The 27,095-nt window shown below is 39.8% G+C and overlaps 1 protein-coding gene across 8 annotated transcripts in view; it reads left to right on the top strand.

The window, feature by feature from the left end:
• Window positions 1-27,095, top strand: part of LOC126475502 (uncharacterized protein DDB_G0283697-like) — a 222,904-nt gene that overhangs the window by 102,677 nt on the left and 93,132 nt on the right. For all 8 annotated transcript variants that reach the window (XM_050103420.1, XM_050103464.1, XM_050103429.1 and 5 more), the window contains one exon: window positions 13,586-13,673. In XM_050103420.1, the coding sequence (XP_049959377.1) occupies window positions 13,586-13,673 (88 nt within the window). The remainder of the gene's footprint in view (window positions 1-13,585; window positions 13,674-27,095) is intronic.

The raw sequence follows: 27,095 nt of genomic DNA, 5'->3' as shown, positions 1-27,095 counted from the left end.
CATATTAGAGGAGGATATTCCATATTGCCAAAATAATTCTCAGCCACCGACAAAGAAGTTCACATGCCCCTTATTAACTGTTGAAACCAAAGGGGAAAATGTGTGTTAAGAGAATGTACCTGAATAATCCGCTTTGTGGAATACATTGTACTATCTACCTCAAGTTTAGATATGTTTCCTTAATGGGTAGAACAGCCGAATCCCTCAAATTTGAAAATCTAATGGGAAATAAATTAGAATAAGACAAAAATAACTTATAGCAGATACAGTGAAAAGAAAATAGTGCAGATTAACATTGAAGTCGTAGAACCAGTTGACATTTTTTTATTTAAGCCTCTGAATGTGATTACTAGAAGAATGTGTTTACAGAAGAAGAATAGTGGCCCGTAGTATTTCTCGTAAACTAAATATTTTCAAAAGTAAGCTTCCAGTGTGTTGGAAACAGTGTTGTGTATTACCTGCTTTGACTTAACACAGTGCGGTAGTGATAGATGGACTTGGTGTTAGAACCATTAAAAAATTAGAGTCTCTCTGGTGAGTTGCATGATGGACATTACTAGGACAGACAGGCAAAAAAAATGGATTAGATAATGAACTGTAGTGGAAGACGTAGTTAAGAGTGTAATGAAAATTAAATGGAAATGGATGTTGTATGAAGTTTTATTTTTGTTGCAGCTTTATAGTATTGACTCTTGACACTAACGCTACTTAATAACTTCATTACATAATCTCTGAATGCAGCTGACTGAAATAAGCACAAAGTCTTCTTAAGGCAGGGTTGTCATAGACTTTAATAATGTCTAAGAAGCCAAATCAAAACCACTGAGAGACAAAACCCAGTGTAAAGTTAATTACTGTTAAAGAGAATTCTAACATGTACAAAGTCCACTTGTGTTACCTGTTTGCCACAAAGGGAACAGCACATAGTCTAATGGTCCCACATGGTCAAGTTTCTTTAGTACTATTCGTTAGAGGCAATGCCCATAAAAAGGTGGAACTGCACAAAAATTGCCAGTAATGCCATCTGAATGGTTCCAGTGCCATCCTGGTTGGAAAATTCTTCTAGATGCCTTTCCTTTTTAATGGGGTACATCCGTCCCCACTTCAAAGTCAGAGAAGCATAAGCCTTCTTAGACTTCTTTCGCTAGGAAGGGGTTCCTTCGGTCACTCCCTTCCCAGGTTTCTGCTAGTGAGAAAAATGACACCTGCCAGTGGCTGAAGAGCCCAAAAGCAGCTCATCCTCAGTCTCAGAGACTGAGCCAGTGAAGTCCTCCCAGCCAAGGAAACCCAAGGAGCAGGGAGATAAATCCAGAAAGAAAACCCCTAAGACCAATGAAATTGTGGTGGCACCCACACCACCGCTACCTACAACCTCTGTATCTGAGGATGGGGTGGAGATTCCGGCATCCGCTGAGCACCTATATCTCGCCAGACCTTCAGATGCAGTGGATATAGACTGCTCAGGCAATAAGTCAGTGGCAGCAGGTGACTCTGAGGTGTAAACTACCTCATTGAATGTTCCATGCCTTCCCAGTCTCACGATGATGTCATCCTCCAGTGGAATTGCGGCAGTTTCTTCCACTGCCTGGCTGAGCTACAGCAACTGTTAAGCTTTACACCTGCTATCTGTGTTACCCTCCAGGAAACCTGATTCCTGGCAATGTGGACCCCTGCCCTCCGTGGCTATAAGGAATATTAAAGGAACCGTAGCGACTATAATAGACTGTCAGGTAGAGTTTGTGTTTATGTCCTAAACTCAGTCTGTAGTGACACTGTGCTCCTTCAAAGCCCCCTTGAAGCAGTGGCTTTCAGAATGACGATGACACAGGAAATAACGTCTGCAATGTATATCTTCCTCCAAATGGTGCAGTACACATGAATGTATTAGCTGCACTGATTGATCAACTAGCCGGCCGGTGTGGCCGAGCGGTTCTAGGCACTTCAGTCCGGAACTGTGCGACCGCTGCGGTTGCAGGTTCGAATCCTGCCTCAGGCATGGATGTGTGTGATGTCCTTAGGTTAGTTAGGTTTAAGTAGTTCTAAGTTCTAGGGGACTGATGACCTCAGATGTTAAGTCCCATAGTGCTCAGAGCCATTTGAACCATTTTTGATTGATCAACTTCCTAAACCTTTCCTACTTTGGGGAGATTTTAATGCCCATAACCCCTTGTGGGTTGGCACTGTGCTTACTGGCCGAAGCAGAGATGTCGAAACTTTACTGTCTCAGTTCGACCTCTGCCGCTTAACTACTGGGGCCACCACACATTTCAGTGTGGCTCATGGTAGTTACTCGGCCATTGATTTATCAATTTGCAGCCCAGAACTACTCCCATCTATCCACTGGAGAGCACATGACAACCTGTGTGGTAGTGACCACTTCCCCATCTTCCTGTCACTGCCCCGGCGTCAGGCCCATGGACGCCTACCCAGATGGGCTTTAAACAAAGCAAACTGGGAAACTTTCACCTCTGCTGTCACTGTTGAATCTCCCTCCCCACACGGTAACATCGATGTGGTGGTTGAGCAGGTGACTACAACAATTGTTTCTGTGGCAGAAAACACGATCCCTCGCTCTTTAGGGTGCCTGAGGCTTAAGGCAGTCCTTTGGTGGTCGCCAGAAGTCGCTGAAGCAATTAAGGAGCGTTGGCGAGCTCTGCAGCGGCATGAGCGGCACCCTACCCTGGAGCACCTCATAGCCTTTAAACGGCTCCATGCCCGCATTCGCCAACTTATCAAATGACGGAAGCAGGAGTGCTGGGAGAAATACATCTCGACCATTGGGTGCCATACGTCACCTTCCCAAGTCTGTGCAAAGATCAAACGTCTCTTTCAGGCACCAGACCCCAACAGGTGTTCCTGGTGTTACCATAAATGGCATGTTATCTACTGACGCAAACGTGATTGCCGAGCACTTTGCTCAAGCCTCTGCATCGGAGAATTACCCCCCAGCTTTTCACACTCTCAAACGGCAGCTAGAAAGGAAAATCCTCTCATTCACTACACGCCTCAGTGAATCCTATAACGCCTCATTTACAGCGTGGAAGCTCCTCAGTGCGCTTGCACATTGCCCCGACTCAGCTCCTGGGCCTGATGGGATCCACAGTCAGATGATTAACCATCTCTCATCTGACTACCAGTGGCATCTCTTCGTCATCTTCAACCAGATCTGGTGCGATGGTGTCTTTCCATCCCAATGGCAGGAGAGCACCATCATTCCGGTGCTCATATCTGGTAAAAACCCACTTGATATGGATAGCTATCAGCCCACGAGCCTCGCCAACATTCTTTGTAAGCTGCTGTAATGTATGGTATGCCGGCGGTTGGGTTGGGTCGGGTCCTGGAGTCAGGTGGCCTAATGGCTCCATGTCAGGGCGGCTTCCGCCAGGGTCACTCTACCACTGATAATCTTGTGTCGCTAGAGTCTGCCATCCGAACAGCCTTTTCCAGATGCCAACACCTGGGTGCCGTCTTTTTGTATCTACAAAGAGCATATGACATGACCTGGCGGCATCATATCCTTGCCACTTTGTATGAGTGGGGTCTCCGGGGGCTGCTTTTGATTTTTATCCAGAACTTCCTGTCGCTCTGTACTTTCCATGTCCAAGTTGATGCCTCCAACAGTTCCATCCATATCCAGGAGAATGGAGGCCCACAGGGCTCTGTATTGAGTGTGTCTCTATTTTTAGTGGCTATTAACGGTCTAGCAGCAGCTGTCTGGCCCTCCGTCTCACCTTCTGTGTATGCATACGACTTCTGCATTTCGTACTGCTACTCCAGTACTGGTGTTGCTGAGCATCGACTACGGGGAGCCATCCATAAGGTGCAGTCATGGGCTCTAGCTCACGGCTTTCAGTTTTCAGCCACAAATTCGTGTGTCATGCACTTCTGACAGTGTCGTACCGATCATACAGACCCAGAACTTTACCTTAATGACAATTCACTCACTGTAGTGGAGATTGATTCTTAGGACTGGTTTTCGATGCTCGATTGACTTGGCTTCCTCATCTTCGTCAGCTTAAGCACAAGTGGTGGCAGCACCTCAATGCTCTCTGTTGCCTGAACAACACCAATTGGGGTGCAGTTTGCTCTACACTGCTGCGACTCTACAAAGCCCGTGTCCATTCCCGAATTGACTATGGGAGTGTTGTTTATGGTTCAGCAGCACCCTTAGCATTGGCATTTACTCAACCCTGTGCACCACTGCGGGGTTTGACTAGCGACAGGAGCTTTTAGGATGAGTCCGGTGACCAGCATACTGGTGCCCAACTACTCGCCAGTTATGTAGCTTACATTCGTAGTTCTCCTGAGCATCTGAATTACCGTCTCGTTTTCCTGCCCACGGCAGTCCATCTCCCGCATCGGTGGCCCAGGTCGGGGCTAACTATTGCGGTTCGCGTGCGGTCCCTTCTCTCCGAACTGGAGTCCTTCCCTTCACCACCTCTACTTGCGGTCCGTTCACGTACGCTGCAGCTTTGTCTGGACCTTTCACGTGACCCTAAGGCCTCTGTTAACCCTGCGGCTCTCCGCTGTCACTTCCACTCAATTCTTGAAGTGTTCCGGGGCTCTGAAGTGGTTTAACATTGACAGGTTGATGGTTGTGTTGGCTTTGCCTACGTTCACGGCGGCCATATTGATCATCATTCCTTACCCGATTTCTGCAGTTTATTCACTGCAGAGTTGGTGGCCATTTCTCATGCACTTCAGTATCTCCGTTCATGCCCTGGGAAGTCTTTTCTTTTATGTACTGACTCCTTGAGCAGCCAGAAAACTATCGACCAGTACTACCCTCATCATCCTTTGGTAGCGTCCACCCAGGAGTCCATCTTTGCCCTGGAATGGTCCAGTCGTCCAGTGGTGTGCGTCTGGACCCCTGGTCACATTGGAATCCCAGGAAATGAACTTGCTGACAGGCTGGCCAAACAGGCTACACGGAAACTGCTTCTGGAGATGGGCATACCTGCAACTGACCTGTGTTGGTTATTACGCAACAAGGTTTTACAGCTTTTGGGTGACGGAATGGCAAAATCTCAGTACGCACAACAAACTGCGAGCCATTAAGGGGACCACTAATGTGTGGAAATCCTTGACGAGGGCCTCTCGCAGGGACTCCTTGGTTCTCTGCTGGCTCCGTATTGGCCATGCCTTGGCAACCCACGGCTACCTCCTGCGCCGCGAAGAGTCACCTCAGTGTCGGTGTGGCGCCTGGTTGCCAGTGGCCATATTCTTCTGCTCTGTCGTTCTTTGGCTGCCCTGTGACTTCATCTTTGGTTGCCGGTCTTGTTATCATGGTTTTACGTTTCATCCATGAGGATGGGTTTTATCATTCAATCTGAGTTTTAGCGCATGTCCTTTGTCAGTCTGTGTCCTCCACCCTAGTGCTTTCTGGTTGGAGGTTTTAATGTGTTGCTGAGTGGCTGGCGTTTCCTTTTTATTTTCATGGTCGGCCAGCCACTGTAATCTGCTTTCTTGTTTTACTCTCTCCTGTTTCTAGCATCTCTCTGTTGCTTTCTTGTCCTCTTTTGTTTCTTTTAGTGTTCTTTGCCATTTCTTCGTTCTTGTGGTTTTTTCTTTCTTTTGATTTTGTGTTATATGTCTCGTCTGTTATATTCTCACACTTGTGGCATTGTTTTATTAGGAACAAGGGACCGATGACCTCGTAGTTTGATCTCTTTCCCCCTCTTTTAAACCAACCAACCTTTTTAAGGGCCTGGATGATGGTTGGGACAGTGATGACATGTGGAAGGGGGGGGGGGGTGAAGGACTGATGTTGGTATTGTCTCGATAGGCTTAAGGGCAATGAGTGGCATTTGTTTTGATGGTGTGCTGGCCTAGTCCAGTGATGGTGACAGATGTGGTGCAGCACTTGTGTCCATTTCCTGTGTTGGAGGGGGAGAGGATTCCTTTGGTAGATCCACCTCTGTGGATTGCTCTTCTGTCTGGAATGACGGAGGGAATTTTGTTGGAGTTTATGTCACTAGTGGTGGCTACGGGGTATCTTGGGTAGGCATCTTGGGGTGATCAGAGCTGGGAGAGTAGATGGTGGAACATACGGGGGGGCACTGCTGATGGTGTGACAATTTGAGTAGCAGTTTAACTGACAACCCATATACGGAGGCCTGTATGGTATTATTGGTATTGCTTCATCCCCAGAATTGTATGTATTATACTCTTCAAGCATATTGTGGAATTTGGAATCTCTACTTTCAGCTCATTGTTACTGAAGACATTGCTGCATCCTCTTTCCACCACCTCCACATGTTTTCTGTCTCACGATGGAGGACTTGCTTAGTGTGTTTGGTTTATACTGGCTGTGTCATTGATGATTTATTAAACCCAAATCTTCTGTCCTTTGCCTGGATACAAGCACAGTTCAATACATGCATGAAATGGAGACATAAACATTGAAGCCAGTTTGAGAATATTTTTTCCGACAACCGACTTATCATTTGATGCTTCACCCCCACCCCCTTTCCCTTTTCCCCTCATACACTTTCACACACATCAATTTCCTACAGTAATTGTGTGGTACACACTGAATACAAATCTTGCAGTTAGACACCCCCAAGCAGTTGCCTGTTTGGTGTGTAAAATGGTGGCTTATGTCTCTTGGTCCATTAAACAGACTCTGATAATTATGTTGGGCAGAAAAGTTCCTTGCAGTTGCATTCTTGCATAAAATATTATTGGTGTTCTTGGCACATCAGATTAGAATAAAATTTGTTGTAATGGCTACAGTTACCATTGCAGACACTGACACAAGCTGTGGCAGCATGACAACAGTCAGTTGTTCGTAAGAAAGACTGTCTAGGTTATCATTGAAAGATCGTTTGAATTTCTATTCTAGTTTTACATGGCAGGAATACTGAAAATATTTGATATAATAATGGCTTGTTCAAAAATGCAAAGGAAATGGAGAGGAGTTTCCATGGACGGGGGACAGTGAAAAATATTTCAGATGTCCTCACTTTTTCCAGTTTGGGAAAAGACGTGGATGGCATGTAGAAAGTAACACTTGCTACGTTTATTATATTACTAAGCTAAGTGAAAATAATAAATGGAATTGAAATATCACAAAATGTATGTAAAAGATCTTGTTAATTGAGGTATACAGGAATATATGTGAGAAGTTAGTTTGTGCTGCAAAATACCAGAAAAATTTTGTTAATTGTGGTGTATATGAATTCCACCTTAGTCAACTTAAGCCAAACTATAACAGCTACTCTGTTTCCTGCAGTATTTAGAAGCAGTTCAAAAACTATTGAGGTAGGTAAACATAAAATTGTGTGTGTGTGTGTGTGTGTGTGTGTGTGTGTACCATTAGCTGTAGCAAGCAATGAAATGTTTAAAACAAAAACCTATGTGAAGAAGAGGCAGTTAGTGAGAGAAGCAGAGAAAGCAGTTGTGTTATGGATAGAAATAATTTCCCGTATTTTCAACCAAAGTTAAATGAAGATTGGAAAAAAAAATTCAATTATGACCAATATCAAAATAATGTCGTAGATCTGACCAAGTAATTTGTGTTACATTGGCCATAGTTTGATGATCTAAATTGAATACAGAAGTGTGTGACCCTGTATGTATTAAGACAGGCACAGAACTAAGTGTACAGAAGCTGATTAGTACATGTACGTATTTGTTGACATAGTGCCAGAGTACATCTTGTAGTTAGGTGAATACAGTCGGGTGCAATGTCTGTTGTTACTTGCTTAGAGGAGAAACATGATTTCTAAGGAATTTTGACTCTTTTCTACATTCCAAAAATGTAATTATTTTTATTGAGAGTATTTACACAACTGTAAATGGTGTAGTCCTCATAGGGACATTGATTTGTGTTCTGGGCTGGTTATTAGGTGGTTTGTCTGTAGTTATCATGAAAAATATTGTTCTTCCACAAGACAAAGAAGTATCTGTCTCCAGTGTTTACCTTATTTTTGTTGACACCCATAAGAAAATGCAGAGACGTGAACAAAGTTTCTGCTTGATGTAAATCAGTGGCAGCTAACTTAAATGTGGATAAACACAATATAATGTCCCTAACAAATAGGAATAATGTGATAGTGTTTGATTACAATTTTACTGATGTAGATTTGGAAAACGTCACATATTTTAAATATATCATGAAATGATTTTAAAAGGTCAAATATTTATTAGTGAAGGGAAATTGAAAACAAAAATTAGAAGCATTCTGCAAAGTGCATTGCTAACATAACAGACAGCATGCTAGTACATCTGGTTCTAGAACATTTCTTTAATGTTTGTGGAGCCTTTACCAAGTAAGTATGACAGCAGACATCAAACTTATTCAGAATTGCACTGCTTAAATCTTTAATTTAGTTGTATAACTCATGTGGAAGTGCAACAGGTTTCTCAGTGAACTGAAATGGAAATATCTGGAAGAAATGGAAATTTAAGTATTTATTATTTTGTCTGCTACCATCATCTTGTAAATTGTGTAGGGATCATGAGAATAAGATATGAGAGATTAGAGTACATGCAGAGGCATAAAGACTGACTTTTCCCCCTCGCTCATTGCAAGAATGGAGTTCAATAGCATACCCATTCCAAGACACTGTGCAGTGTGTGCCAAGTTTGTATGCAGATGTAAGTGTAGTACAATTCTGATCAGTTTACTTGTGATGGTACACTTAAACCCAGTGAAATAAGTCAAAATTTAATTGTTACTGATGACTCAGTTTTGCATCTTGGAAGTAATAGTCTATGAAGAAGAGGATTTATCTGAAAAGCAACTGTAAAAATGGATTACTGTAAACTACAAATTGAAACATTGCTCAGTCAGCATCAACAACAGTAGAGATCCAAAACCATTCTTTGTTCTTTCTGGACATGTACAAAAATTGTGCAAACAGTTGACCTCATTTATGGAGTATCTGCAAAGCTGTTACGATCAGTCATTTCAGAATACATAATAGTGCTGTAGCTTGGGGCCAGGTAGTGTGATGAAATGAGATGCTTTGTTTTTTCAATAACTTTCTTCACATAGCAATCATAAAAAACTGTGAATGTGAGCTTAGTAGGTACATGCACCTTCCTAGACTTCCAAAAAGGCATTACATGCAGTACCATTCTATTTTGTCAAGTAAGATGCAGTGGCACCCAGTATAATCCAAAATTTGTAAATGACTTAAAAAATCCATACCTATTTATAGTGAGTGCTTACCGTAAACCTATGTAATATTGAGTGCATCCCAAGAAGGCGTTATACAACTGCTTATTTTCTCAACCTGTATGTGTGACTTAAGTGTTAAAAGATACAAAATAATGTTAAACAGGAGAAACGAATCCCATAACTCCAATGATGATATGGGCAAATCTCTTACTTGTCAAAACAGTCAGGTATATGGGGTTATCTTATAAAGTGAAATGAGCCTTTGGACTCGGATATAGCAAAAATGAATTGGGAGATTTAGATCTTTTCTGAGGATTACGGGGAACTCCAACACATCTGCGAAGATGATCAGGTAGAAGACTCATCAGCACCATTCCTTCTTGCTGACTGAGTGAGCAATCAGCATCAGAAAAGGTCAGAAGTATTCACAGATGTGGTGCTGATGTTAAAACTGATTTAGTCATTACAAAAGTACAGTGGAAGTGCTCAGGGGTCTTAGACGAGAGTATCTTTAAGTTTGCTGTAACAATATGCTGTTCTGTAAATTTAGAGAATCAATATTCATGCAAAGTACGAATAACTTTTAATATTGCATTTTGTGTAAGGGACATTAGAGTGCTATAAGAGGCACTAAGCACTTAGAGATGTCCAAGTAGCTATGTTTAACTTCATATGTTAACACAACATGGGTATGTAGTCATGATATGAAGTACGCTCTGCTGTGTACAAAGGCTTTTGTACTAGATGTAGATAAATAGTTTTTAATATCGGTTACACCCACAGTCCACTATTTTGATTCAGCACCAAGTAGTGATGAGAAGTGATAGTGGAGTTATTGAGATGCCCAGGAAATTCTGAATGCTTTCCTCAAAAAAAGATACCTACATACTATAGAGAAAGTAAGATCTCTTTTTACATAACAGTTATGCAGCACAAAGACAGCTGGCCCATTGCTCAGTGTCACTATAGGCTAAGTCAAAAAATGAGGTTTTGCCTCTTATTAATAGCGAGTGATATATGTACAAGATTTTAGGTCTGCAGCGCAATAAAGTGCATAAGAAAAAAATTGTATAATTTAGTTCGAGACTGATCATGCGAATGGTGTAAATAGGTAAGTTCTGAGTGGATTATAGGCTGCCTGCATTTCAATGTCGTCATTCACCGAGGCAAAAATCTGACATTTAGTTCTTGTTTACCACCTTACATTTATCTGATGCAAGAGAAGTCTGGAATGGCGCACACTCTTATCTTGTGAGAACATGAAAATATGTGGAAGAAATGGCACTGATTAGGTATCTAGCAGAAAGGCTTTCACCAGGCTAGGAGACATGTGTCAATTATTTTTATTGAGTTCAGTATTTTTAGCCTATATTGATGACTACCAAAAGGAAATTGTGGGCCTTGGGGTTTCGGAAAATAAACTGTAATGTTGAAAGAAGTGAGATTTATAGAACAAATTTCAGTTGCTTTGAAGCCATATTGGTTTTATTTGGGTCTGCATTTGTACTGTAAATTATGTGTTTGTCTTCATCGACTAAATGTCTATAAATAAGTTTTAGGATGAAAGAAACACAAAACGTAGAATGACTCAAAGAAAGGGTAATATACAACTTCTTTTTAAAAACCAGTAAATTAAGTTTGTTTCTGAGGATCATTTAAATTGGGGTTGATTCTACTTTATTACTGTTTCTAAATAAGCAGTTCTTCAGGTTAAATCTGAAGTCTAAACAGGAAATGTGATTTATTCTAGTAATGGTGTCAGTTTCTCCATGCAGTTATCACAAAATATATTTTGAAATGCAATTCGCATACAGATGATTCCAATAATGTTGACTAAAAAATAGTGCCACAAATAAGAGTGTTCCTCCAAAATGGGGCTGCACCCAAGGCAATCAGACAAAGTATTGAATTCAGTGTGCCACTCATTTCTCATATCATCTAAACACAGCATAAGACATCTAATTAATTTTGACTTATTGCTCTTCTGGGCAAATGACGACGACATGTGGAACTTGCAGCATGCTGTTTTCATCACAGTGGCTGATTTTCTTTGGCATCCTCCTGTTTTGGAGGAGGACTAGTGATTTTTATGGCACTTTTGTGTGTGTGTGTGTGTGTGTGTGTGTGTGTGTGAGATGCCTGCTGGAAGGCTGTACGGCCTCAAAATTGATTGTATACAGAGTAACAAAATAAATTTTGTATCTAGCTTCATGGAGAAACTGTTATTATTAGAACAACAGGCATTGTTACTGGAATAAATTTCAGAAATACTGAAAAAATTCCTAGTAGCTACACTGCCCTCAGTGGACTTCATGAAAATGAAACTGTGGTTGTATTAAGTAAACTCAGTGCTTTGTGCTGTGGAGAAAATATCTAATGGTAATATATTTTATGATTTGCATATGCTCACATTAGTATAGCACTATTCACTTTGTCCTTAGATACTGTAAGAGATTTTTGAAAACAAGCATATTCTTCTTGAGACACGCAAGCAAGATAGATTCCCATTCCTGCAAGGTTTGTATGAAATCCTGGCAAAAAAAGCATGGAAAAAATGTTTGTTTTGAAAACAACACTCTTAACTTCTTGACATAGTCTCCTTTGAGGGATATGCGCTTGGAGCAATCTTGCAAGATTTTCATCCCATCAGAAAAATGAAATTGGCCAACTTCTACAAAGTACTTGTTGAGTGCAAATGTCACTTCTTCATTTAATAAAAATTGCTTCCCAGAAAGCCAAAGTTTTAAGTTGGAGAACAGGAAGAAGTGTTTTGGGGCTAAGTTTGGTGAATAGGGTGGATGAGGAGCCAATTCAAAGCCCAATTCATGCTCTTTAGCCATTGTTATCGCTGATGTGTGGGATGGTGCATTATCCAGATGAAATTTCACTTGTTTGTGTGACAACCTTGGTCTTTTTTTTTTCAGCCAACACAAGTTTCAAATGATCCAAAAATGAAGCATAATAGAGTCCAGTTGTGGCTCTGTCTTCATCCAAGAAATCTGTGGGGCTAATTCATTGGTAACCCAAAAAACAGTGACCATCACCTTACCAGCTGACAAAATGGTCTTTTCCTTCTTCAGTGCACTTTCACCATTCTTTGTCCATTGTTTTGTCTCTGGTGTGTAATTATGACCCAGATTTCATCAACAGTCATAAATCAGTGCAAAAAGTCTTGCAGATTGTGACTAAGCATGGCCAGACATTGTATTTAAATGTTGTCGGCACAACATTCAAATACAAATGTGCATCCGGCATGCACATTTGGTTGACTATGATTGATTGTGGCTCCCAACCCGCACTTAGCTTCTTCGTAGCCAGTTCTGCATGTGGAATTTTATGCAATTGCTCAGCTGAAGTGCCTATAGTCCCAGCACTCTCACGAACTTTTATGTGACAGTCTTGCATTATGACATCATGGATTTTTTCAATGGTTTCCTTAGTGGTGCCCTTGGTGAGAATGCCGGAGTCCATTTCATCTTTGGTGCTTATCTGTCCATGTTTAAATTCATTGACACGAAAGTAAATTATGATGGTACAGAGTCCGATTGAAATTCATCCAACTGTAGCTTGGTTGGTGTAACTGCTCAACCGTTCAAATGATAATGTTTAATAACAACTTGAAACTATGTTTTCTTCATTTTCAATTGCACTGGATGTACACTAACCAATTCAGATGGCTGTCAACAATGCTGTACATTGTTGAAATGCTTTATATGAGCCTTGGAACAATCAAGGTTGCAAATCATGAAAGTGCAACAAAAATGTACCATTCTTTTGTTGAAATTTAGAAGACTTAACGAATCACCCTTGTACTTAAAACAAACATTTTGTTTATTTTCTTTCATGAGATCAGTACACTGTATCCAGTGAGCTTCGTGTATTACAGATAATGGGATTCACTGTGTGTAATAGGGTGTCTGTGATATTTTACAGACTGATACTGACAGTGTTTTCAAACTGTGACACTTTTCAGTTAGGTTGGGGAAAAAGTTGAAGTCTCTTATATTGAACATTCTAAGTTATATTTAAATAGCATTTCAACAAGTGCCATGAAAATTGAGCAAATATGACTGGACAAGATTCAAAGTTGAATGTGTATTGTAGCCAAATATAGTCAACTGAAAATTTAAATATTAAAGGAACATTAAATGCGAAAAAGGGAGGAACCACTCATAATTGTAATTAAGGGAACGAGTCTCTTTATACCATAATCAGACAGTCAGGTAAATTTAGTGGTTAGTTAATGAACTAAATTCTGTAAAAACTTGTAAATGAGAAAAGTAGCAAAACAATCGTCCATTTTGCACAGTCATTACATTATTTAATCATAACATGTTTTAATATTTCCATGTGCTACTTATTTTGAAAAGACTTACTCTATTAGCATATCTATGAGTTGGAATTTATGATACAGAAATATTTATCAGTAGCATAAGGATTTCCTTGATGTGTTTGTAGGTTGGAGATGAAATTAAAAGCAGCAAAATGATACAGGATAAGCCTGTGGAGGAAGAGGAGGAAGAAGATGAACCTGAGCCATCTGGAGGTAAGTTTCAGATGCTTTGTGAATATGTAGGGATTACTGATGTCCTGTGTGGTACATTGGTGGTTCCTAATTTCCTTCTTTTGGTGGTACCTCATGATACTTAGTACAAGATAATGTAGAAATTCTGATAGTGAATATATTCCTTGCATAAACCTTTCTGATGGGTGAGAGTACCGTGTTAATCCTGACATTTTACGTAATATTTTGGAACATAACAAAAATGACAAAAAAATTCGCAATTAGTGTGGCAGTAGACTCTGCAGAAGTTGAGTACCATGAGTTCTTCACAACAAGCAGAGTCTTGATTGGGACTGGAGTCAACATAGATGTAAATGTTTGTAGTGGGATAATTGGCATAATGTAAGGCATTACTCTTAGTCACTGGCTTTCAGTGTTGAGGACTTAATGTAAGGCTTAACTGAGGACTTAACTGTCCACTAATGACTTAACTGTCCACTGATTAAATAGTAGAATACTTTTTAGGGGAGTTGTGTGCACAGAAATTATATAGAACTTCTCTTTTTTAAGCTTGTTATTTGTCATAAATTAAATTTGTTCCAACCAATGATCAAAATAAATGGTCTGTGAAGCAGCTACATTTGGTGGTACAAAAATTGGAAGTATCTCTCTCTCTCTCTCTCTCTCTCTCTCTCTCTCAAAAGAAGTATAAATTTCTTGAAAATACATTTAATGTATCAACAAAAATAATCAGTTTTCAGTTTTTGAAAAATATAATGACAGGATAAATAAAACAGCCTACTCACCAAACAGTGGCAGGAGCACACACCCACATATGAAGGTTAAGGAGATTTTCAGGCTTTTGGAGCCAGTGGCTCCTTCTTCTGGCAGAAGAGTTGAAGTGGAAGGAAGAGAGATGAAGAAAAAAGACTGGCAAGACTTAGGAAATGAGGAGATTTCGAGAAAGTTGTCCCAGATGGGATGAGAAGGAAATACTGATTGTTGAGGACTGCACAGGCTGAGATTTGAAAATCTGATAACTTAGAGGTGGAAGAGAAGGTAATAAGGAAGACAGAGAGTAGGTGAGCAAAAATAGACAGTTCAGAAGATAAGATATAGAAAACTAACAGGGAGCGAAGAAAGGAATAGTTACTGAAAAGAAATTCTGAGACCGAAGAAATTAACATAAATTAAATCCAGTTGGTGACGAGAAGCAAGGACATGTTTTAATTCCGGTTCTACCTGCAATGTTGTGAGAAGCCAGTGTCTGGAGGAAAAAATCCAAATGGCATATGTGGTGAAACAGAGACGGAGGTCATGACTGTCATGTGGTAAAGTGTACTCTGCAACAGGATATTATGGGTTGCCAGAGTATACCCTCTGTCTGTGTCCATTCATCCTGACTGATAAACCAAGTGAGGTGGCACAGTGGTTAGCACACTGGACTCGCATTCGGGAGGACAGTGGTTCAATCCCGTGTCCTGCCATCCTGATTTAGGTTTTCCGTGATTTCCCTAAATCGATTCAGGCAAATGCCGGGGGACGGTTTCTTTGAAAAGGACTCGGCAGACTTCCTTCCTCATCCATCCCTAACCCGGTGAGACTGATGACCTTGCTGTTTGGTCCCCTCCCCAAAAACAACCCTGATTGATAATTTGATGGTAGTCATATCAATATAAAAGGCCAAAAAGTGTTTACTTAACATCTGGTACGAGACCTTTGTCGTTTTGCATGTGGCTCTGCCTTTGATGTGTATGTTCTGCCAGTTACAGGGTTGTTTCATTGGTGGTAGGAGGGTGCATAGGGCAAGTCTTACAGTGGGGACTGTCACAGGGCTGGGAACCATAAGGTAGGAAAATGGGTGGAGAAGGAGCATAGTGCCTGACCAGGATACTGCAGAGATTTGTATGGCTTTTTTTCTTGGTTGGGGGGGGGGGGGAGGTCTATTTTAGGTGTGGGCAAAACGTTAAACGTTGTACAGAATTGATCTCACTTCAGGGCATGATTTCAGGAATGCCATAGCCTTTGCCGAAGTAGCTGATTAATACAGTAAAGACCACGATAATACTGGCTGAGTAGTGTACTCCTACCTTGTTTTTTTAAGGGATCAGCAGTACCAGGATTGGATTGGATGGGATGGCGTGGTAAATCTGTTTCTCAAGTAGGCTGGTGGGGTAAGTACAGCCAGTGAAAGCAGAGGTAAGAATGATGTTGTACTGCTGTAACGTGTCTGCATTTGAAAAAGTACTATTGCCTTGAATGCCAAGGCTATGTGGTAGGGAATGTACCCTCCCCCAAATGGTAGCTCTGTAATCGACCATTCGCATTGTAAGGCTTGTCTGTGCACCCTCCTACCACTACAAACACCAGCCCTGCTGCTGGCGAAACGTGCGCTATCAAAGGCAGATCCACATGTGAAACAACTGATGTCATTTACCAGCTGTTATGTAACACTGTTTCGTCTTTTACATTGATATGACTTCCAAGGTAAAATAATAGTAATGCAGGAGTGGGTTTAATAATGAATAAAAAACTACGAGTGCGGATAAGATACTATGAACAGTGTAGTGAACGCATTATTGTAGCCAAGGTAGACACGAAGCCCACACCTACCACAGTAGTACAAGTTGATATGCCAACTAGCTCCGCAGGTGAAGAGATTAAAGAAATGTATGATGTGATAAAAGAAATTATTCAGATAGCTAAGGGAGATGAAAATTTAATAATTCTGGGGGACTGGAATGCGACCGTAGGAAAAGGAAGAGAAGGAAAACTACTAGGTAAATATGGACTGGGGGTAAGGAATGAAAGGGGAAGCTGCCAGGTAGAATTTTGCACAGGGTATAACTTTATCATAGCTAACTCGTGGTTTAAGAATCATGAAAGAAGGTTGTGGACGTGGAAGAGGCCTAGAGACATTGGAATGTTTCAGATAGAGTACATAATGGTAGGACAGATTTTAGGATCCATGCTTTACATTGTAAACCATTTCCAGGGGCAGATGTGGACTCTGACCACAATTTATTGGTCATGAACTGTAGATTAAAACTGCAAAAAGGTATAGGACCTGGACGAACTGAGAGGAACAGGTTGTAGAGAGTTTCGGAGAGAGTATTAGGGAACGATTGACAAGAACAGGGAAAAGAAATACAGTAGAAGAAGAATGGGTAGCTTTGAGAGATGAAATAGTAAAGGCAGCAGAGGATCAAGTAGGTAAAAAGCCAATGGCTAGTAGAAATCTTTGGAAACAGAAGAGAGAATTAATTTAATTGATGAAAGGAGAAAATATAAAAATGTAGGAAATAAAGCAGGTGAAAAGCAATACAAACGTCTCATTTCTGAGATCGACAGGAAGTGCAAAATGGCTAAGCAGGGATGGCTACAGAAAAAATGTAAGGATGTAGAAGCATGTATCACTAGGGGTAAGATTGATACTGCCTAGAGGAAAGTTAAAGAGAAGTTTGGAGAAAAGAGAACCACATGTATGAATATCAAGAGCTCATATGGAAAACCTGTCCTAAGCAAAGAAGGGAAAGCATAAAGGTGGAAGGAGTACATAAATGGCTATACAAGGGCGATGTACTTGAGGACAATACTATGGAAATGGAAAAGGATGTAGATGAAGATGAAATGGGAGATATGATACTGTGTGAGGAATTTGACAGAGCACTGAAAGACCTAAGTCGAAACAAGACCTCGAGAGTAGACAGCGTGCCATTAGAACTACTGATAACCTTGGGAGAGCCAGCCGTAATGAAGCTCTTCAATCTGGTGATCAAGATGTATGAGACAGGTGAAATACCCTCGGATCTTAAGAAGAATTTAATAATTCAAATCCTAAAGAAAGCAGATGTAGACAACTGTGAAAATTACCTAACTATCAGTTTAATAAGTCATGGTGGCAAAATACTAATACGAATTATTTACAGATGAATAGAAAAACTGTTAGAAGCAGACCTTTGGGGAGATCGGTTTGGATTCCGTAGAAACGTTGGAACGCGAGCCTGTACTGGCCCTACGACTTATCTTAGAAGATAGGTAAAGGAAAGGGAAACCTACATTTCTAGCATTTGTAGACATAGAGAAAGATTTGACAACATTAATTGGCATACTCTCTTTCAAATTCTGAAGGTAGCGGGGGTGAAATATAGGGAGCGAAAGGCTATTTACTATTTGTACAGAAACCAGATGGCAGTTGTGAATGTCGAGGGGCATGAAAGGGAAGTAATGGTAGAGAACGGAGTGAGATAGGGCTGTAGCCTACCTCTAATGTTATTCAGTCTGTATATTGAGCAAGCAGTAAAGGAAACAAAAGCAAAATTGAGTAAGAGTTAAAATCCATGGAGAAGAAATAAAAACGTTGAGGTTTGCTGATGACATTGTAACTCGTGTCAGAGACGGCAAAGGACCTGAACGGAATGGGTGGTGTCTTGAGAGGAGGACATAAGATGAACATAAACAAAAACAAAACAAGGATAATGGACTGTAGTCAAATTTAATCAGGTGATGCTGAGGGAATTAGGTTAGGAAATGACAATTAAAGTAGTAAATGAGTATTGCTGTTTGGGGAGCAAAATAACTGATCATGGTCGAAGTAAGGATGATATAAAAGGTAGACTGGCAATGACAATGAAAGCGTTTCTGAAGAAGAGAAATTTGTTAATTTCAAGAATATATTTAAGTTAACATCAAGTATATATTTAAGTGCTCGGAAGTCCTTTCTGAAATTGTGTGTATGGAGTGTAGCCAGGTATGGAAGTGAAACATGGACGATGAACAGTGTAGACAAGAGGAGAATAGAAGCTTTTGAAATGTGTTGCTACAGAAGAATGCTGAGGATTAGATGGGTAGACCGTGTAACTAATGAGGAAGTCTGAATAGAATGGGGGAGAAGAGGAATTTGTGGTACAACCTGACTAGAAGAAGGTATTGGTTGGTAGGACGCATTCTGAGGCATCAAGGGATCACCAATTTAGTACTGGAGTGAAGCATGTAGGGTAAAAGTCATAAAGGAGACCAAGAGATGAGTGCGCTAAGCAGATTCAGAAGGATGTAGGTAGCAGTAGTTATTCAGAGATGAAGAGGATTGCACAGGATAGAGTAGCATGGAGAGCTGCATCAAACCAGTCTTTGGACTGAAGACCACAACAACAGCATGACTACCACTAAGTTAGCAGCCACAGTCAAAAAATGGCTCTGAGCACTATGGGACTCAACTGCTGTGGTCGTTAGTCCCCTAGAACTTAGAACTACTTAAACCTAACTAACCTAAGGACATCACACACACCCATGCCCGAGGCAGGATTCGGACCTGCGACCGTAGCAGCAGCGCGGCTCCGGACTAGAGTGCCTAGAACTGCACGGCCACCGCGGCCGGCGCAGCCACAGTCAGTGGACATAGACAGAGGATATACATTAGCAACACACAGTATCCTGTTCTAGAGCATACTTTACAACATGACAATTATGACTTGGTGTCTGTTTCGCCACACAAATTGTGTGGGGTTTTCAACCAGATACTAGTCTCTCAGAACCTCTCAGGAAGGAACCAGCATTATGGCGAGTCCTTAGTTGTCGCCACCCACTTGGCATTAATTTACTTCAATTTCTTTGGCGTGGCGTTTCTTCTCAGTACTATTTCTCTCTTCACTTCGTTTTAGTTTTCTTTATCTTTTATTTTCTGACTTGTCTATTGCCCCTCCCTGCAACCCCCTACATCCCAGTCGGTAAGTCTTATCTGACTTGTGTTTCTGGGAGAGTTTTCCAGACACTCCACATTTTCTAAACCTCACGTGTCCTTTTTCTTCATCCCTCTGTAACCATTTTGCCAAGTGGAGGAGCCACTGGCTCCTGAAGCTTGCAAATCGCCTTAACCTTTACTCGTGGTGTTGTATTGCCGCTGTTTGGTAAGTAGATTTTTTATCCATCCAATTACATCAAAAATAGATCTGCTCCATCCTCATGAATTCCATAGTTTGGGTTTTTTTCTTTTTCTTGAAACTTCTTTCACAGTTCTGTTTCAACACTTTCACAGTTCTGTTTCAGCAAGAGAAAATAGTTACATACTTAAACAGTTAAACAGTGTTTTTAACCTCAAGTGACCACTATTAGGCAAATCTTCAATGTTTTGTGGTTCACATTAGTGGTGAAATGTTTGAATAACGTCCATGTGATAAACATTATTTCAGCAGTAAACTTTCCATGTTGAGAGCCCTTGTTGTAAACTGACAATGCCTGCTCAGTTTAAGCTAGAAATGAAACTTGAAAGAACAATGGCAGACTGAACAGTGCAAAATACCTGTACTGACACATCGATAATTTAATGGTGGTATATGTACAAGGACAATGTTGTTCCCAGTGCAGTTCAGTAGAGCAGACTGTCTATCCAATTATCGATGTGTCAGTAAAGGTATTTTGCACTGTTCAGTCTGCCATTGTTCTTTCAAGTTTCATTTCTAGCTTAAACTGAGCAGGCATTGTCAGTTTACAACAAGGGCTCTCAACATGGAAAGTTTACTGCTGAAATGATGTTTATCACATGGACGTTATTCAAACATTTCACCACAAATGTGAACCACAAAACATTGAAGATTTGCCTAATAGTGGTCACTTGAGGTTAAAAACACTGTTTAACGACTGTTGCCTGCTAATTACAGTTGAGAGGTACCCCAAGGAGAATGCAACAGAACTGTTTGCTGGCATTTTTTCGTCCGCTAGGAGGATAGTGTTGACCTAGACAGTACGCAACTGTCTCCACATGGCAACTTTGACTGCAGTTATGAACAATGTGATCAGCATGCTAAGGAAGTGCGCAGGATGGAACAAATGGTATTGACTGTTACCCAGCAGTGGGGTTTGGTTTCACATATACGTATTTTTGAACAGACTGCCTTTATTTTTGATTACTGTTCTGTTCTATCTTTCTTTTGTTTACAGGAAAATAATTTTTTATTATCGTTACCTTGGATTTAAGACTACACATTTTAATAGAAATGTGGGTGGTGCATAATTTATATAGAGCAGTTTGCTTGGAAAACTAGTGCTATCACTTATTAACATAAAACTTCATGCCACCAAGAATTAATTCTAAAGTAGCAGAATAACATGTTGGCTGTTGTCACATGCTACACTGCTCCTTCCTACTGCACAGTATCTCACAACTCTCCCTCTTACACGCACATCACTTCAATATGAAACACGCAGTCAGTTAGCCATTGACGAAGGGCAAAAGTGGAAATAAAATGTAAATGGAGGTCATAAAGAACAAAAGAAGGAAATAAAGATTAACACACAGCAGTACAAAAATATGGAACTGTAACAGTCACAAACTGACACAGTATGAGGGGCAGACAGAAAATGTTAGTCACAGGAGACCGCATTGTGAATGGCGTAATATACCATGAGATGTTGATAAAGGACTTGGCATGCTTGTTATGGAGCTTAGGAGGATAGAGAAGGCTATTCTTGAAAGTATACGAATGGTTTTTATGTATATTTTCTGTTGATATAAATATTTCTGTTCGAATATTAAGCACCTTGAATTCTCTTGTGAGCAAATGCTCATTTTCTTCATTATGTTAATTTTTTTTCCACATCACTAATTCTCTTCGGGTATCACTGTCCTTGTGAGTAATAAATGCTTCATGTGGTATTTGATAGTTGCAAATATTAACTTTTTTATCAGTCTAACAATCGGTTACCAATTAATTGAAATATGTAAGAAGTTTATTTTTGATGTTTTTGATAATTTACAGTGAAAGCAAATATAACATCTTGGATTTTGCTACAGACATTGGTACTGAACAACAGTACATTTATTTGCTTGTTTAATTCACTTCCTATAATGTCTGAAGTTGTTTTTTTATTAGAACTAACATCACAAAAATATAATAAAATGCTAATTTATACAGAACATACCACAATTTCTGTTCGCCTATAGTAGATAAGTGTTATAATTTAAAATGGGTATTGATTGATGTAAGAAATTGTTTGTTTGAGACGAATGAGTGTTGTATTAAAATTTTATCATTTGTAATTAAAAATAATGGAAATTATTTTGATCATTCTATAGTTTTTGTGGAAAGATTTTGAGAGACGCTATCAAATCAATGTGGGTGTGTGCTGTTACTACGAATTTTGTATGTAAAAACAATTGATAAAGTACTGCAAATATTTTCTTAAATATTGACTGGAATACTCACTTGAAAATTTCTAATGGTGGCAGGGGTAATACACATGGAGCGAAAGGCTATTTACAATTTCTACAGAAACCAGATGGAAGTTATAAGAGTCAACAGGCACGAAAGGGAAGCAGTGGTTGAGAAGGGAGTGAGACAGGGTTGTAGCTTATCCCCGATGTTATTCAATCTGTATATTAAGCAAGCAGTAGAGGAACCACGAGAAAAATTTGGAGTAGGAATTAAAATCCAGGGAGAAGAAATAAAGACATTGAGGTTTGCCGATGACATTGTAATCCTGTCACAGACAGCAAAGGGTTTGGAACAGCAGTTGAATGGAATGGACAATATCTTGAAAGGTGGGGATAAGATGAACAACGACAAAATCAAAATGAGGATAATGGAAAGTAGTCAAATTAAATCAGGTGATGCTGAGGGAATTAGTAGTAGATGAATTTTGCTATTTGGGGAGCAAAATAACTGATGATGGTCGAAGTAGAGAGGATATAAAATGTAGACTGGCAATGGCAAGGAAAGCGTTTCTGAAGAAGAGAAATTTGTTTACGCCTAGTGTAGATTTAAGTGTTAGGGAATCCTTTCTGAAAGTATTTGTATGGAATGTAGCCATCTATGGAAGTGAAACATGGAGGATAAACAGTTTAGAAGAAGAGAATAGAAGGTTTTAAAATGTAGTGCTACAGGAGAATGCTGAAGATTAGATGGGTACATCGCATAACTAATGAGGAGATACTGAATAGTATTGGGGCGAAGAGGAATTTGTGGTACACCCTTGACTAGAAGAAGGGATTGGTTGGTAGGACACGGGGCATCAAGGGATCATCAGTTTAGTATTGGAGGGAAGAATGGAGGGTGAAAATCCTAGAGGGAGACCAAGAGTTGAATCACTAAACAGATTCAGAAGGATGAAAGTTGCAGTAGGTACTGGGAAATGAAGAAGCTTGCACAGGATAGAGTAGCATGGAGAGCTGCATCAAACCAGCCTTTGGACTGAAAACCACAACATTGCAGAGTGATAATTTATCAAATATATAATGGGGTCATAGCTAGTGAGCCCACAGTAGCTGCCGGTTAATCACACAGATAACTTCCTGATAGAGAAGTGACACAGTAAAGTAGTAGCTATCAAAATATTGTATTGGTTAGGTGCGTGTAGCAATTTCAGACAAAAATGAGATCAGTAATGTCTACTTTATATTACTGCCTCATTTATGTAAATTCTACACTGCATCAGTAACATTTTGAAACACATAAAATTCAAAACAAATTTAACTTCATAGAGCGAACTCAGATTTTTTTTAATCAATCAGTACATACAGAGAGGAAGATGGCAGATACAGTCACATCGTTGTTTTGAAGAGTATGTGTCCATATACACTGATAATGTAAAACATTATGGCCACCTGCTTAATAGCTTGCTTGTCCGTCTTTGGAATGAAATAAATCACTGAGTCCACGTATCTGGGATCTGAAAGTTTGTTGGTAGGTTTGTGGAGGAATGTAGCATCAGTTGTCAACACACAGGTCATGTAATATGCGTAAATAATTGGCTGCTGATTTGCGTACGCAGTGATGATGCCAGATAGCAACCCAGATGGGTTCCATAGGGTTTACGTCAGGTGAATTTGGTCACCAAGACGTAAATGAGAGTTCACTATAATGCTCCTCAAATCACTGTAGCACTGCTCTGGCTCTAAGACATGGAAAATTATACTGCTGAAAGATGAGGTTGCTGTCAGGGAAGACATCAAGCATGAAGAGGTATAGGTGGTTCTCAGCTGTCAGCATGTTTTCGATTACTACTACAGGTTCCATGCAAGCACAAGAGAATGTCTCCAATACTATAATACTGCTCCCACCAACCTGTGTCTGTAGCATGCTGCACGTTTCAAGCTGTCATTCACCTCGCTGAACGTATTTGTGGAGACAACCGTTGACCTAGTGTAGCAAAAATAAGATTCACCCGAAGAGCCAACAAGTTTCCATTGATTGACAGTCGAACCCCAATGATCCCAGTCCCGAACATGTAGTCGTTGTTTCCTTTGCAGCTCCATGTTCAACAATGTGCAATGAATGACGTGCTCTAAAATACTTATGTGTGCATCAGCATTGTGCTTTTTCAGCAGATTTCCAACCATTTAGCACGTAATGGTAGTTTCACTGTCCTACCTCATTTCATAGATGCTCACGACAGTAGTATGTGAACATTCGAGCCATTTCATTGTTTGAGATATCTTTCACAGGCTTTGCATAATAATAATAATAATAATAATAATAATAGTAATAATAATAATAATAATAATAATAATAATAATAATAATAGTAATAATCCCTGTGGAGGCCCGGGAAAAGAATGGGCCTCCGGTATGTTCTGCCAGTCGTAAAAGGCGACGAAAAGAACAAACCACTAATAGGGCTAACCCCCCTTTTAGTGTGATTAGTTGGTTCAGGACAGAACTAATGAAGCCTCGGACAAGCGCCGTCATGGTCGGGGACGACGCTTGAACCCTATGCCCGCCCACAATAGTAACGACACTGCTAGCCAACTGGAAAATGATTTAAATCCAAATAGAGGTGTTTTGCAGGATATGTTTCCTGCAACCACCCTAGAAGGAAAACAAAGACAGAGGATGAGATGGTCAGATGAAGTTAATCGTCACCTCATGTTCTGTTATTACCAAGCAACAAACCTAGGAACCAACACAACTGGATACAGATCACAAGTATACACAACATTTATTACCAGATACCCAGAATTAAAATTTTTAACAGAACAACGACTAGCTGATCAGATCCGTGTAATAATCAAAAATGACAGGATACCCCAGTCAGAATTAGATAACATCAAACAACAAGTACAACAAATACTGGAACAAAATAATGTGCAATCAGAAGAAGAAGAAAATACAGTAATGGACTCAAACATCCCAGAGCAAACAAACAAAGAACAACACGCACCAATTAAACAATCAGAGGAAAACGAAATATTAAGGCAGCCACCAGAACAAGCACAAATAGAACACAAAGTGACACAGATATTAGATATAGAAGAAAAATTTCAGCTAGCATATATAGAATACAAAGACACAAATACAGACATTAGACCATTCTTGCATAGACCACCAAATAACCCACAAGTCGAAACAACAATAAAAACTATCAACACAATCATACACAACAAAATAAATGAAAACACAACTATGGAAGAGTTACAACTACTGGTATATATAGGAGCACTCACTACACTAAATATACACACTAGGCAGAGATCAGAACCAACCAACACACAGAAGAAACCCACAAAACCAGCATGGCAACACAGGCTACAGATCAAAATAGAAAAACTGAGAAAAGACATCGGACAGCTAACACAATTTATAAGAAATGAAATCTCGGAAAAAAAATGAAAAAGGTTAGGTAAAATCTCACAACAAGAAGCGACAGAGCAATTAGACGAAAAGAAGCAGAAATTACAAGCATTCGCCAAACGACTCAGAAGATACAAAAAAAGTGAAAATAGAAGGAAACAAAACCAAACATTCAACACAAACCAAAAGAAATTTTACCAGACAATAGATAACACACACATTGAAATAAACAATCCACCAAACATAACAGACATGGAACACTTCTGGAGCAACATATGGTCAAACCCGGTACAACATAACAGGAATGCACGGTGGATACAAGCAGAAACAGACACATACAAGATGATACCACAAATGCCTGAAGTGACAATTTTGCAACATGAAGTCACCCAAGCAATTAATTCTACTCACAATTGGAAAGCCCCTGGAAATGATAAAATAGCAAATTTCTGGTTAAAGAAGTTCACCTCAACACATTCACATCTAACTAAATTATTTAACAGTTACATTGCAGACCCATACACATTCCCTGATACACTTACACATGGAATAACTTATCTGAAACCTAAAGATCAAGCAGACACAGCGAACCCAGCTAAATATCGCCCCATAACATGCCTACCAACGATATGCAAAATATTAACTTCAGTCATTAAACAGAAACTAGTGACACATACAACACAGAACAAAATTATAAATGAAGAACAAAAAGGCTGTTGCAAAGGAGCACGAGGATGTAAAGAGCAACTGATAATAGATGCAGAGGTGACATATCAAGCTAAAACTAAACAAAGGTCGCTACACTACGCATACATCGATTACCAAAAAGCTTTTGATAGTGTACCCCACTCATGGTTACTACAAATATTGGAAATATATAAAGTAGATCCTAAATTGATACAGTTCCTAAACATAGTAATGAAAAACTGGAAAACCACACTTAATATCCAAACAAATTCAAATAATATCACATCACAGCCAATACAGATTAAGCGTGGAATATACCAAGGAGATTCATTAAGTCCTTTCTGGTTCTGCCTTGCTCTGAACCCACTATCCAACATGCTAAATAATACAAATTATGGTTACAATATTACTGGAACATACCCACACAAAATCACACATTTGCTATACATGGATGATCTAAAACTACTGGCAGCAACAAATCAACAACTCAACCAATTACTAAAGATAACAGAAGTATTTAGCAATGATATAAATATGGCTTTTGGAACAGACAAATGTAAGAAAAATAGCATAGTCAAGGGAAAACACACTAAACAAGAAGATTACATATTGGATAACCACAGCGACTGCATAGAAGCGATGGAAAAAACAGATGCCTATAAATATCTAGGATACAGACAAAAAATAGGAATAGATGATAGAAATATTAAGGAAGAGCTAAAATAAAAATATAGACAAAGACTAACAAAAATACTGAAAACAGAATTGACAGCAAGAAACAAGACAAAAGCTATAAATACCTATGCTATACCAATATTGACCTACTCATTTGGAGTAGTGAAATGGAGTAACACAGACCTAGAAGCACTCAATACACTTACACGATCAAAATGCCACAAATATAGAATACATCACATACATTCAGCAACAGAAAGATTCACATTAAGCAGAAAGGAAGGAGGAAGGGGATTTATCGACATAAAAAACCTACATTATGGACAGGTAGACAATTTAAGAAAATTCTTTCTAGAACGAGCAGAAACTAGCAAAATACACAAAGCAATCACCCACATAAATACATCGGCTACACCACTACAATTTCATAACCACCTCTACAACCTTTTAGATCACATAACATCAACAGATACAAAGAAAGTAAATTGGAAAAAGAAAACACTACATGGCAAGCACCCGTATCATCTAACACAGCCACA

The sequence above is a fragment of the Schistocerca serialis genome, chromosome 1 (assembly GCF_023864345.2).
Source record: "Schistocerca serialis cubense isolate TAMUIC-IGC-003099 chromosome 1, iqSchSeri2.2, whole genome shotgun sequence".
In the NCBI taxonomy this organism is placed as follows: Eukaryota; Metazoa; Arthropoda; class Insecta; order Orthoptera; family Acrididae; genus Schistocerca; species Schistocerca serialis.
This window is presented reverse-complemented; position numbering and strand designations above follow the sequence as displayed.